The 14361-nt window shown below is 43.2% G+C and overlaps 1 protein-coding gene across 1 annotated transcript in view; it reads right to left on the bottom strand.

Moving 5' to 3' along the window:
• The window catches only part of LOC149286085 (bleomycin hydrolase-like), a 31094-nt gene that overhangs the window by 286 nt on the left and 16447 nt on the right, over nt 1–14361 (bottom strand). Inside the window, exons 8-11 of the mRNA XM_089494422.1 lie at nt 13292–13450; nt 12803–12870; nt 11969–12086; nt 4220–4289 (exon numbers count right to left, since the gene is read on the bottom strand). Coding sequence (XP_089350548.1) covers nt 4220–4289; nt 11969–12086; nt 12803–12870; nt 13292–13450 — 415 coding nt within the window. The remainder of the gene's footprint in view (nt 1–4219; nt 4290–11968; nt 12087–12802; nt 12871–13291; nt 13451–14361) is intronic.

A 14361-nucleotide genomic window follows, 5' to 3' on the forward strand; every position in this document is an offset into this window, starting at 1 on the left:
AACAGACATGTGTTCACAGCTTTAGAACATACGGTATATGTAAACCGCATACCTAAGAACAATAAACAGACTAACATGCCATATTTCTCCGAAGTACATCTGTGTCTTGCTTTAAATTACAGCTAATTTACATACTAAACAGCGTAGTGCTGGCTGAAACCAAAACACTGAAACACATTATCTGAGCCCTCGAAGGAACAAGGGAAGTCTCAACTTCCAGGTCTGCCAAAGAATGAATGCTTTAACATAACACGTCTCTCGTGCATTTCATAATCAAAATGGGATGCAGGGCTAAGATAGGCAACATGCCTGCCATTGTGCTTTCTCGCCTTCCCTTCTTCCTTTCTGAATACCACCCAAATTCCTCCTGGATAATACAATCAGAAACAATGTGCCTGGCTGTGTGACCTGAACACGCTTACGTCTGTGTTGATTTCTCCCTATGTGTTTAACAGTCGTTCTTTACCCTGTAGGAACTTCCAGGCTAATGAGATAATGTTTGTATATACTTCTCATATACTATAATGTATACAGTCCAGCAATACATGCTTACACACACACACACACACACACACGCGCACGCACACTCAAAATGCAGAATGTTTACAATGTTTATTTGCCCATTGGATGTCACACGCCAGGATTTGGTAGCGTTCTGCCATGAATTATAATTATTGTTCATAAAGCTTTTAAATTTCCAAATGTAGCCAGTAACCAAGGGCTTCTTATAGATGGGCTGATATAGTAATTATAGCACAAGAGTAGGTTTATGACCATGGGTCGACAAACCCCAGGCGCCAGGTCACCATGGTAACAAGAAATGGATTCCTAGCACCTAGGCTCATGCAGGGGAGCAACGTGCTTGGTGGGAGTGATCTGGGGCTTCAATTACACAAACACCCCCCCCCGCATATCACCGTCCCACACTCCTTCAGTCCCATCACGCTGTATCAGACGATGCCATTTCCAGACGGAAGCTCCTGGCTCCTACATTTTTTAGGCTGCCTCCTATCTATATTAACTAAATTTGTCAACCCGTTTACGGCTAACCTTTTAAACTTTTCTGGGTTACAATGACCCCCCCCCCCCCCTTATTCCCATAGAACACAATGAATGAAGGTTTGGTTTCTATGGTTAGGTGATTAACAGAACAACAAAATGCTATTTTGAGAATGTATTCTATTATGAAAAACTCTTAAACACACCCATAATCCTTAATGCCTGGCTGCCTAAAATCTGGGTTCGTAATGAATAGATTAGTGTTAAAAGTCACTTGGGAGAAGAAGAGAACAAAAATAGGAAACCAACTTCTACAGTAGGGGTTCTGCTAAAAAATAAAAAACAATCCATGCCAAAAAGTAGCTCACCATCAGGACTGGCCAAAACCAACAGACTAGTCACCCAAAACACCCATAACATTTTTATATTAATTACTAGGTCATGTAACTATATTGCACACTTTCTCGTATTTTTTTTTTTTTTTTTTTTAATTACCATCATAGTTCCCCTCACAGCCATCATTGTGCAGAACTACAGAAACCGGTCTTCCGCTGACAAATACATCAGAATATTGTAAAAGTACGCCTATTTTCACCTGTGATGCTAATGTATAAATGTGAAGATTTTTATCCGGTTTTCATATAACGGTAGGACACCTACTTCTGTGCAAATACAACTTCCACGATGGTCATGGTCTTGGTCGTCTGCACAAAATAGCAATTATCAAACCCCACGATAGAACGAGTGCTACCTCCTGGCAATTGGGATGTAGGGAAAGCGCCAGCGACTCCAACATCAAGGGCCCCCTCCGGCCAGACTCCTAGGCTCTGCTACATAAAGAGGCCACTTGCAGACCGGTTGTGAACCAACGGACCCCAAAAAGCAAGGCTGGACTCTAAACCAATGCCATTACCTGATGTACTAAGCTGTGCTGTGAAATATACCATGAGGAACAGGGACTAAACAAAAGACACTCAGAAAAGCCAACACAGAGCCAAGTCTATTTTAAGGGTGAGGTCTCCAGAATCTATGGCCTATCAGACGGAATAAGGCTTCCTCATCCTGATAGCCCTTTATTTCCAGGTCAAGACATTAGGAAATCCGAGGCACGAGGAAGCAGGCAGCACTTCCCATTATTGTAGCAGCTGCCTCAATGCCATCAATACCATAAATCCTGTACAGGAACAGATACAACTTCTGGGAAACGGACAAAGATACAAAGTTACAGGGCTAGAGCGGCGTCTGAAGGCATTTCATGCACACTGTACGGTAAAAATATATCTATTAATGTAAAATACTCCTTTCTATGTCTCTGTCTGGCTCAAGGAACAACGTAAGACGCTCACCACGATGTTCAATTTTATTTATACATCCTCCACGGCATCCTGAAAGCACTTCGCCCTATTTACTGCTTTACCGCCCTACTCCCTCTTTCACCTCTCCTTTTGTTTCATTTTACTACTCCCTTAGATTGTAAGCTCACGAGCGAGGCCCTCAAAAGCTCCTGCCAGAAACTTTGTATAAAACTACCATAAGGCTAGATTGCAAGCTCATGGGCAGGGCTCTCATCTCCAGATGTGCCTGTATGTATTAATGTATATGGGTTTTGTGACTTTACTGCCCCATTTAAATTGTACAGCGTTGCATAATTTGTTGGCCCATAAACAAAGTAGAAGGTATACAAACACTAGCAGTCCTAGGGGGGGGGGAGGGGGGCAGGTGAAATTATGGTACAACCAGTGCCTTTTGGCTACCAGAGGGACAGCAAGTCGTTACCCACCAGGCACCACTGAAGTTAAAGCGTAAGAGTATCCGAGAAGCAAGCAGGCTGGTCATTAGGAAGCTTTTGTTGGCACAGACTTCATACCCACAATGATCAAAACAGCGTACAGCATTAGTCTTGGCAGCGATACAGAGGAACATATTACATCAAAACAGTAATATTAAATAATGATGTGGAATCCCATGGCCTGACCCTGGTGCAGAGACCCGCTACAGATAGCCCAAGTTATCCTGTTGGGTTCCAGTTGTTAGGAATTACGGGGAAACGTATTCAAGCAACGCTACATTTACAGAACAAGAGGTACTCAGATTACAATATCCAGTATGCTCCCAGTATAGCCAGTACATACAGCCCAGAAGACCAGCAACTCCATGAAGGAAAAAATACATCCTCAGCAAAAGTCCCAATAGACTTAAATGCCAAAGACATCATGTTACATAGCAATATATATTGCTTACATAGGAGGGTAGATTAAAACCGCTACTTCTAAATGTAATAGGAAGACATTTAAACCCCAGTCCACAAGAAGCCAAATATTTGTGAAACATTAGCTAATTGGGTCTTGAAATAGGAAACATACATGCCCTCTATAGCAGTCAAATTTTAACACCTGCATTGCCAAAGCATGCAAACCTTTTTTTCAACATGGCCCTGGATCCTTTCCTCTGCGACTGTTCAATCTTTCATAGCAGCCATTAAAAGAACTTACGACAACACGCGGCATATCCTTACCAGTTCATCTATACCCCTCTGTTACAAAAAGGCTCTATCTCTAGCTCGGTATTTGATGTCATCCAATTCAGTATGACCCGCGTATGGACACATGGCAAAATGAGGATGTTAAGGTGGGTTTAAAGCGGTACTCTACATGGGTCTGTGTGGGAGGCTTCCTGGGCAGCAAAATATCTGCTATTTTACAAAATGACACTATAATTTGCCTTTATTAAAACAGTTCCACACCTATATTGCATCAGTCCAACAAACAATCCCAAGCTTACAGAGTTTTTAGGTTTGAAGTGCTGAAACGACTCATAATTGTGCCATAGATGTCAAAATCATTAATTAACCTGAAGTACCGCTCATTAAATGAAAGGTTCGAGTCCCTGCTTACAGCAGCTTGTAACATGTTGCCTTAAGTATGACAAAGAGCTTACCGCACAAAACGCATTAGGTGGCAATTGGGTGCCATGCGGGGTCTATACTGCAGATTAAGCAATTTTAGGATGCTTTATCACTATTCGCATAAATAAAGGATGTTTTACTGCCGTCCGGTGAGCCTGGCTGCTCCTGAGACTTGCCTCTCATCGGGTTTGTGCTGATCATTGTTTCACATGGAGCTTCTGGTGTCTTTTATCCCTCTGTTTTATCTAAACATGTTTCTAAAACCTAAACTCTCAACTGCAACGCATTTCACCACCAGCCACATCTCCATCATACCTTTATTCCCTCGATCATCTCCCCATGAGTTTTCCACTCTCCACTTTTCATATTCTCCATCTTGATCATCCTGGTAGGAGGAAAGATAATTACGTAAATACAGATCAATGCAGTTTTGTAAGTGGAAAAAAAATAACCCATCAAATCATCACATGTAGCCATAATTCCTTTTCTCATCAGCAGATACGGGGTACTATGCTGTGTAATTCTAAAGTATTGTACTGACACTTCTACTTATTGTGTTAACTAACCAAATACCTTTCTACAATATGCATCAAAACCACTGGGAATATCAGATCTCAAGGTACAAACGTGACATTGGACATAAAATGTATTTAATAAATATATAATTTACATCTCTCCCGTCAAATTCCTTTATTAACGCTCTTGGGCTTAATGGGAAGGTTGAGGAAGTGTTGGTATCTTAAAGCAAACAAAAAAGGTATCCTTACGGCAAGCGTGAACTTGTTCTCTCAAATTACACACATTATACATCTTTGCGGAAGAAAGTAATTTACGGTTGGAGCCTATACATACATACATACATAGAGGGGTCCTTTTAATTCTATACGATATGGATCTTTTGACAAATTCCTTTGCTGTGCATTCTGAACCCAAAATAATTTTAACGACTCTCAAAACACAAGTTTATTAATACTTTGTTTCATTTTAATTTGAAAAGGAGACGTCATAAAATAGACAACAGGCGACGACTTAATTGATTTCAGCAACCATGATAACCGATTCTTTAAAAAAGGGAGGAAAACGTAGGTTATAAAAACGGTCGGTACTTATAGACCTAACCGCGGCCTCTGAGATTAGAAGCACATGCGAGCAGAAGAAGCTGCCCCTCCATGAGAATGCTGTGGCTCATAATCCCTTTGTCTTTGATGTTATTGGGCAAAGTTCTGGAGTTAAAAGGCAACAATCACATGTTGATCCCACACAAAACAAGTATAAGCGAGGTTTTAATATTGCTCAAGTACAGCTGTGGGTTTGAGTCTCACAGAGCTTCGCCGTCGCTAATCACAGGACACAAATTCCCAGAAAACTTGCCCTTCTTTTGTTTCGCTGCATTTTTCTTATTTAAGCCAGACAAAAACCATAGCAAAGACAATTCTGAAACGATCCAGGGGATAAAAGCCAAACCAGGAGGCCAGGGATTGTTTTTTTGATTTTAATGAACCACACTCCCAAGGTCTTGGCAGCACAAAACACTCATTAGGTCAGTATTTCGTAAGAAGATTTTAGGGCTTGTTTCATTTTCTTTGCGATACTCGGAGTAAAGGGGAACCTGCATGCCAGGGGCGGCTCTGTGGAGGCAGTCGCTGGAGGTGGGGGCAACAATTTGAGAACATGAGCAGATTAAAATTCAACAATAAAGAAAATGACCAGGGGGCTGAAAAAAAAAGGGATCAGTTATTAACAGCAACAGAAACAGTCAGGGGAAGTAGAATGAAAAGACTTTCGTTCAGAACAGACTTATTGTAGGTAACGCAGAGGTGACATGGTCTTTTAAAAGTGCTGAAACGCACTGGCACTGCACAAAGGCATGTCTAGTTTCTTTTTTTTTTTAACTCTTTTTATTAATTTTTGAACAAAGAACAAGAACATCGTAACAAAACGATACAGCTACTGTCTCAGAAACGTTAAAGAACAGTACACAGTCCCAGATAAAGGGAGACAAGTGATACAATAACAAAAAGAAAAACAAAAAATGTCACATCTCTGGACCCCCCCCATCCTGACGAGGCCATGAATGGCCACAGCCGGGTCAATACAATAAGCATCAGTTGATAACTGCCTCAAAAAGGTTTGAATAGTAGCCCAGAAGACACGAATTAGAGGGCAAGCCCAAAAATTATGAAACAGGTCAGCATCTGCAAAACCACATTTTGGGCAAGCGTCCACTGGTATTATGCCGATAAAAAATTGTCTATGGGGGGATAATTAGGCCTGATGTGCTATCTTAAGTTGCATGTCTAGGTAGGAGCTAGCTGGTAATAGTTTACAGGTGGTCAGTGTGCTATGGAGTAGATCATCACCCGTGACATCAGGAAAACGTGTGGACAATGCTAGTAAACCTTTTGGCAAATAGTCATGGTGAGGTATGGTGTGTATCAGTTTATAGATAAACTTCGTAGAAGACAGAGTAGAAGAAGGCTGCCTAATCTGTCCATCGAGGGGACTGGTCCAGTCCGGCAGTGTGAGAGGGCCCAACTGCGACCTGACTAAACTCTGTACTTGCAAGTATGAGAACCAAGGTATGGTAATAGACTCAAGTCTATCCCTACAAGATAGCAAGGGCAGAAGCGTCCTTGAGGAATGGTCAAAAAAGGCAATACTGCGTATCCCGTGTCGCCCGGACTCGAAAAACGTTGGATGCCTGACCACTCTGAAAAATCGTGTTTTGAAGAAAAGGCTGGAATAAAGAGTATCGCCATTGGAGACCCAAGCGTAGTCTGACCAACTTCCAGGATTTTATAGTGGAGTAAAGCAAAGGATTGTCCCCAACGTGTGACGGAAGTTGGGAGCAGGGTGTATGTAGAAGGGCCTGGACAGCAATAGAGGGGCTAAAACGCTGATCCAACTTAGAATCTGTGTAAGTGGTGGAGCAAGAGATCCAGTCCACCGCATATCGATATAAGGCCGCAACATTATAATCCCGAACGACAGGGAGGTTAAGACCTAATTTTGATTGTTCACGTTGCAAACCAAAGGTCGCGATTTTTGTTATTCCAAATAAAACGTCGAAATAAAGTATTTAGGAGTGTCTCATCTACTCGTTTAAGAAAAAAGTGGCAAAGACTGAAAGAGATATAGCAATATGGGGAATGTCACCATCTTAAGAAGGGCTATCTTCCCAGAAAGAGAGCGGCAATTGCTTCCAACCCTGCAATTCCCTTGCGATCTTCCAAACCATAGGTTTATAATTAAAGCTATAGAGGTGAATCGGGCACTTAAGTATCTTCACCCCCAGATATAAGAACGATTTTAATCCCCACTGTATTCCCAGATTAGGCATGCCTGGGGGGGATCTCAAGGGCCACAGACACAAAGCCCGGGACTTAACCCTATTAACGACAAATCCCGTAATTTTCCCGTATGTATCCAACTGGTCAAAAATAAGCGGTATGGTAAGACGTGGGTGAGTAATATAGAGAAGGACACCATCCGCGAATGCATAAGCTTTCAACTGATGGGGACCCACATCAATACCCGGGATATTGCGAGATAAGAGAAACAACCGTAGCAAAGGAACCAAAGCTAAATTAAAAAGCAGCGGTGAAAGGGGACATCCCTGACGTACACCCCGTTCCATGATAATCGGGGGAGAATCCAACCCATTAGTCGTAATAACCGTGGAGGGATTACAATATAACTGCCGAATTAATGTCAAAAAAGTTTGGCCAAAATGTTGGAATTTTAGAACCCGAAACAAATGAGGCAAGGAGACTTTGTCAAATGCCTTTTCAGCGTCTAAACTTAAAACGGTAGGATAGGAATTGGGGTGAAGTGAGGGAGAAGCTAGAGTAGCTGCAATTGCCGCACGGATACCCTGTACCGAGTGCCTCCCCCTTAAAAATCCCAGTTGCCGAGGGCAGATAATGAAAGGCAAGATGGTTTGCAGGCGATCAGCATAGATTTTCGCCAAGATCTTCATGTCTTGGTTGATTAAAGTGATCGGTCTGTAGGAAGTTATTAATGTGGCATCCCTACCCAGTTTAGGTAGTAAGTGCGGGCAGCAGTTAAATTAGCAATTGTAGGCTTATCCTGAATAATGGAATTAAACAACGATGTCAGTGTCCCCTTAATGTGCGGCTGAAGGATTTTAGTTGTGTAGGGACGATATGGTGGACTGGACCTCTGCCTCCAAAATAGGAGTGTCCAAGATATTTATGTGGGCTGGGGTAAGCTTGGGCAAAGACGCCCGCCGAAGCAGGCCAATCCCAATATCAAAATCGTCCGGAGCGGCTTTATAAAGAGTGGAGAAATAATCTTGGAAAAGTTTATTAATAATCGTGGGCGATGTCAAGTCTATTGAGTGGGGTTTTAATGTGTGTGATTTTATGTCTGGGAACCTTTGGCTTAGCCATAGTTGCTAACAAGCTACCCGATTTGTTTCCCCATTTAAAAAATCTTGCACGAGTATAGTCCATCTGAGACCGAGCTCGAGCCTGTAAAAAGGTATCCAAAAGATCCTTAGTGGTAAGATAACGAGCTTTCGTGACGTCAGTGGAGTCACGTATATAATCCAAATACGCTACACTCGTATCCTGATTAAGTCTAGCAAATTTATCATTCCAGTCCTTCTTCCAATTAGAAGCGTAGGAGATAATATGGCCTCTCAACACCACCTTCGCAGTTTCCCAAAACAGAGTCGGGTTGTCTGCGTGTTCACAGTTGTCGTCTACAAAATTGCCCCATGTAGCTTCTAAGAACAGTTTGAAATCATCGTTAATAGGGTAGTGAGGAAATCGCCAGTGACGTGTATACAGCGTGACAGAACCCAAAGTCAACCGCAAAGTGATAGGGGCATGATCGGAAATAACAATGTTGTGTATGGAGGTGTGGGTAACATGAGGGATAAGAGAGGGCGACACCAAAAAAAAATCTATTCGTGACAGGGAGCAGTGTGCTCTAGAAGCATGAGTGTAATCCCTAGTTGTGGGGTGCGATACCCACGAAGGATCCACAAGGCATAAATGATGTGTCAATAAACAGACCCCTGTGAGGTCGTCTGTCTGTAAGAGTCTGTTAGAACCCTACTTGTCCAGTTTAGAGTCCAGCACAGAGTTAAAATCGCCCCCCACAATAACATCAGAAAAATCAACAGTAGTTAAATCAAATAGTTTACAATAAAAAGATTCGTTAGGGGCATTTGGAGCATACACATTCATCAAAAGCAAGCGTTTGTGTTCTATCGTAACATCCAATAAGATATACCTCCCTTGTGGATCAATCACCGTGGAACGCCTGGTAAAATCCAGTGATTTGTGCAACAAGATAGCTACCCCCCTAGATTTCGACTTATAAGAAGCCGAGATACATTCACCAATCCAAGGAGCCTTAAGAGTGTGGCCCTCAACATCTTTCCAGTGAGTTTCCTGTAGGAAAGCCACGTGGGCTCATAAGCTCTGTAAATAAGTGGCTACCAATTTGCGCTTTACCGGGGTATTTAAACCATTGACATTCCACGAACAGAAGTTCAGTGCATTAGGGCGTGTGGACGTACCCAGGCTAATGAGCGTGGCAGATAGTGAGCTAGCCAATACCCCTTTTGGAAAGTGAACAATATGTGTGACCATCAAATACATGGGGTCCCCTCCGGTCCCAGCGCCAGAGGGGGTTCCCCAGAACAGAGTGAGACTGTGACAACAGCCAAGCATCTAAGCATCGAGGAGCCATGACCCAAATAACAGTAAAACAAAAACCAGAAGAAAAAAAAAAATAAAAGAAAAAACACATAACCATGAACGAGGTGAGTCTCCGAGAGAGACATAACTTAAACGCAGCGTCGCCCATTAAGGGAGGATCTTGGCAAGTAGTGTGGCAGAAGCAGACAAGCAGGATCAAGACAACACCGGACACATCAGGTCAGGGTGCTCCTGGTTCAGGAGAGGTTCAGTTGAGCCATGAAACATGCAGCCTCGGCAGGAGTGGTGAAAAGGTTGGGGCATCCGTCATGTGCAATCCGCAGCTTTGCAGGATATAGCAGGGGAACCTGATGTTGTTGTGAAACAGTTGCCTACATAAGGGGGTGAATTCCTTGCGCTTCGCAGTCACCACAGCGGAGTAATCCTGGAAAATAAGAACTCTATTGGAATCCAAGAGAAGTTCCGGGACCTTCCTGTACTTTTGCAGGATGCTTTCTTGATCCTGAAAGTTGAGCAAGCGGATTATCACTGGTCTAGGTTTGGAGTTGGGATCCCTGCGGTCCGGACCCACTCTGTGGGCCCTTTCTATGAGCAGTGGATCATCTTTAGAGTAAGGAAGACCCAGGGAGTCCGTCAACCACTCCTGCAGGGTCGGTAGTAATTGATTGGACTTAATCGTCTCCGGAACGTTTATAAAGCGCAGATTATTTCGCCGGCTCCGGTTCTCCAAATCCTCCATCTTTTCCTGCAAAGCCTAGACAAGAGTAGCTGTATGATCAGAGCTTGTCCGAGTCTGTTGGATCGTATCTTCGTGGTCACTGAGCCTTTGCTCGAGCGCTGTAATTTTGGCCGAGTTAGCCGAGATTTGAGCCAGAGTAGCGTCCATTTTAGAAGTTAACTCCTGGAACCTAGAGTCAAACAGGGGCCATAAAACCTTCGCCACCTCCGCAGCTGTCTCTGATGCCATGGCGGAAGGACGGGGCGAGAGCGTCGGGACCACATCTTCCAAAGAAGGGGATTGTGGCGGTGAGGTATCTTGGGAGGCCTCCCGCGGCCTCGATTTCGAGCTAGGGCACTCCCGACTAGATTTTTGACTAGCTTTTCCTGTCAGCTTCTTCTGCGGCATGGCAATAAATGTATCCATACTGTGGTATAGGTAAACCAAAGAATAAGTGCAGGGAAGAGATAAATGATTCAAGGGCGACGAATGGTATCAAGCAATATTACATTGCAACAAGCAGGCAAGCAATCGATAAAGTTTGTAACGTGTAAAAGATCAGGCTGATGTAGCAGTCAAAAGGAGTATTAGGACGTTTGTTTGCCAGTTGACAAAGAAAAATAAAAAAAAAAATAAAAAATATATATATATATATATATATATATATATATATATATATATATATATATATAATTAAATAAAACGAGGGCTACGTGGCTGCTTCTGCAGACTCTTCTCACCACTTGTCCGATCCAGTCCGCTCCATAGACAGAGGAAGCCCAGCAGCATATAGCCAGCGATGGCGCAGGAGCATCCAGCAGACAGGCAGGACGCCGGTGACGGCACGGAGGGGCAGGAGCAGGTAAGTGGAGGCCGCGATCAGCCCGCGTGCGGCACAGACAGGCGGCAGTCAGACGGGGCCGCCGGACGGACAATGCGGTGCGTCGCTCCACACCGGGACAGGGGTGGAAAGGGCAGCGGGCGATCGCGGGGACCACAAGGAGGTGGTGCCGGAGGGTCAAGGCCCCACTCTGGCAGTCGCGGTCGGGCCTTCTTCCAGGCCGGACTCCCGGGGTGGAGGGTGGAGAGCCACGATGACGGGAAATTGGCCACCAGCTTATCCCGCTGCACACATGGGGTGTGCAAAGCTGGGGAGCCCCAACCAGGACCCGAAGGAACCCAATTAACGGCACCCCGCTCGAGAGCTCAACATGAAAGCGGCCATCACCTTAGGGCCCGCCCCTGGAAGTCATGTCTAGTTTCTTAATATAACTAAATAGTTTGAGGAATAATCTAATACATTTGACTAGAGTTGCACCACAAATACTTTAAGCTACACAATTAAGGCCTATTAAGAAAAATGCTTTAAAGTGTAAAAAATCCAACAATTATGAGTATGGAGGGTTCAAGTGCTAAGGTGACCGTGACAGGAGTTTGTGTTTTTTACGTTAATCGCAAGCTTAACTGTCAACAGAGAAATCTCCGAGTTCAGGCAGCCGTTGAGCAATCTGCATTAATGTGAAGAACCTTCTTTGATGGGCGTCCCATTCACCCCCTGGATGCCGATGTGCTGGACATAGACAGTTAGTGCATACTGATGGTGTTCCCGTGTCTATGTTAAATGGACATACTACAAACATGCTTTCATTTTACCTTCTCAGTAACCGCAGTTAGGGCCATGGCGTGCGTCATCAACGAATCCCCAAAAATGAGCCTCTCAGCCTTGTTCATATTCTTAACGGAGACACCAAAAACCAGCTCGTGGTCAAATCTAAAAATGTTTGTACACAGAAAAAAAAGCTAAACGCGTATACGAGCAAAATCAGATGACTATAGAGCGGCAGAAAGAAACATAACGATGAATAAACATCCAACATGTAAAATAAAGGTTAGATTGGGAAACAAAATATTGTGCTGATGGAGGTTGTTGGAGACAGAGGTAGCCAGCTGAAGTTCTCCCATACATATATTTTCTTAAAGAAACGTAACTTTGCCATACTCAGTGCTGTACACTATGCCTTAGTGGACAATTCCAGTTATCCCCAGTTAAATGCCAGCAGGGGGGTTGATTCCCGACGGTCCCTGTCATCCAGAGAGTTCAGGGGACCCACTACTATATTCTTGACAAGAGGTTGACTGAGAAGTTGGATTTTCTTAGCCTCCTCTTGAAAGTCTTATCAAAGCTAAACATTTTACAGGGGTGACACTTCTACCGATCATCCCAGAAAGCTTAGGCAACCAAAAAGAAGATGAACAGGCATTCACTCTGGGTAAATATGCCCTATGGAGAGCTCAGTAGAAAGACTAGAAACGCTAGCAAAAGAGGAATGCATGAAGTTATACATTTCTATAAACACTACACTACTGTTAAGGTTACATTTAAATGTATACACACACACACACACATTTATATATTATATTATATATATACATACATACGAACACACGAGGGGTAAACAGGAAAAATAGGTGAAACCACAAACTTACATGTTCATGTCATTGATGCCTAACTTTCCATGAAAGTGTTTCCCAACATCACAGCCAAACCACACAGCCTGTAAAATGAGAAATTGCAGCAAAAAAAGCAAAGGAAAACAATTAAAAATGGGTGAATTACACAGTCTGCATGCGCAGCTACAAAGACCTATGTTGGCACACGGGATGATAGAGGTATGCCTGCTGGTTTTGGTTCCTATGAATATTAAAGAGACACAGTATATCTGAACACGTGTCATTGTGTGGCCTTGAATAAAGTGGCATTCTGTACAACACAACATCATTTAACTGCTGCAGAATTACGCCGTACAAGCACTGCATGAGAAACACCAAGCAGCGCACTTCCGTGGGCTTTCACCCAGATGTCTGGATGCATACTAAGTACAAGCAAAAGGTCCGACTGCAATAGTATAAATATAGCCCAATACAACAAGGTGGCTTTTTAGCAATAAGTGCACTCTATCGAGAACAAAGACTCACCTCGCCATCTTTAATAGACAAGGCGGCCATCTTTTTTAAGATCTCAATAGGCTGGTTATTGTACATAGTCTTCCGACCCTCCACCATATTTCCCAGGAACTGAACGGTATACAGCTTGGCAAATTCATTCTGTGGCCTGGGATCATTCACAAGGCATATCTGCAACAAAATATATTATTCATTATAGTTATTCATATGTTTTTTTTTGGTTCAAAACGCTCATGAAAATATAAAAATGAAGACCCAACGAAAAAATGGGGTGCTTCAAAGAATAGTGGCGGCTTATGATTAGGAGTCTTGGCACAAAACAAGTGTGGAGCTACCAGGTCTCCGTACGTGAAACGTCCTTATTTGTTTCTGGCGTTGGGTTGCCGTAGCACCTCTGTTGATGTTTATACAAAACGCCAATGTGGACTCTAACGAATAAGGTGAACACCAAGAACATTTATTCCAGCAGCGCCAAAAGAAATTGGACTTCCAATCAACATAACCAAAAGATGAACAGACTGCTAGCATTTAGAGAAAACATAACGAAGAGGAACACGAAGCCCATAGTCGTCCATGGTCTGATAAGGCGGATATTTATGTCGGTAAAGACAGCTACGTATGGTATGAACCAAAAGAATTCAAGTAATCCATGCGCCCAAATCAAAGTTTGAAAATGTAGCTGATCCTGCATGAATACAGGTGGTCACTATTACGTATTACTGGATTTGAAGAAAGTCTGATGTAAACAGTGTATTTCGTGACAAGCCGGCATAGTTCTTTGTGGTGGGAATGATGGATTTGTGCGATAGACTGGTGAACAAACAGAGCGACGGGAAGTGACAGGGGAGGGTGGGGATGTTGTTTTAATCTCTGGAGCAGGAAGACTGATTAAAAAGTCATGGCAGCGGAAAATACTTCTAATTTTTCTTTTACAGACAAGGTGCCAACACTAATAGGGCAAATATTTACTATTTCCCCCCTATTTTCAGAAATATATATCTATATACACACATATCCACACGAAAAGGGAATGGTGTTTCAGAAACGGAGTATAATCTAGAAGATGTAGGGCGTTTGAGATC

This window comes from Sceloporus occidentalis, unplaced genomic scaffold, assembly GCF_023333645.1.
Source record: "Sceloporus occidentalis isolate IW3139 unplaced genomic scaffold, rSceOcc1.0.p SCAF_72, whole genome shotgun sequence".
Taxonomy (NCBI): domain Eukaryota; kingdom Metazoa; phylum Chordata; class Lepidosauria; order Squamata; family Phrynosomatidae; genus Sceloporus; species Sceloporus occidentalis.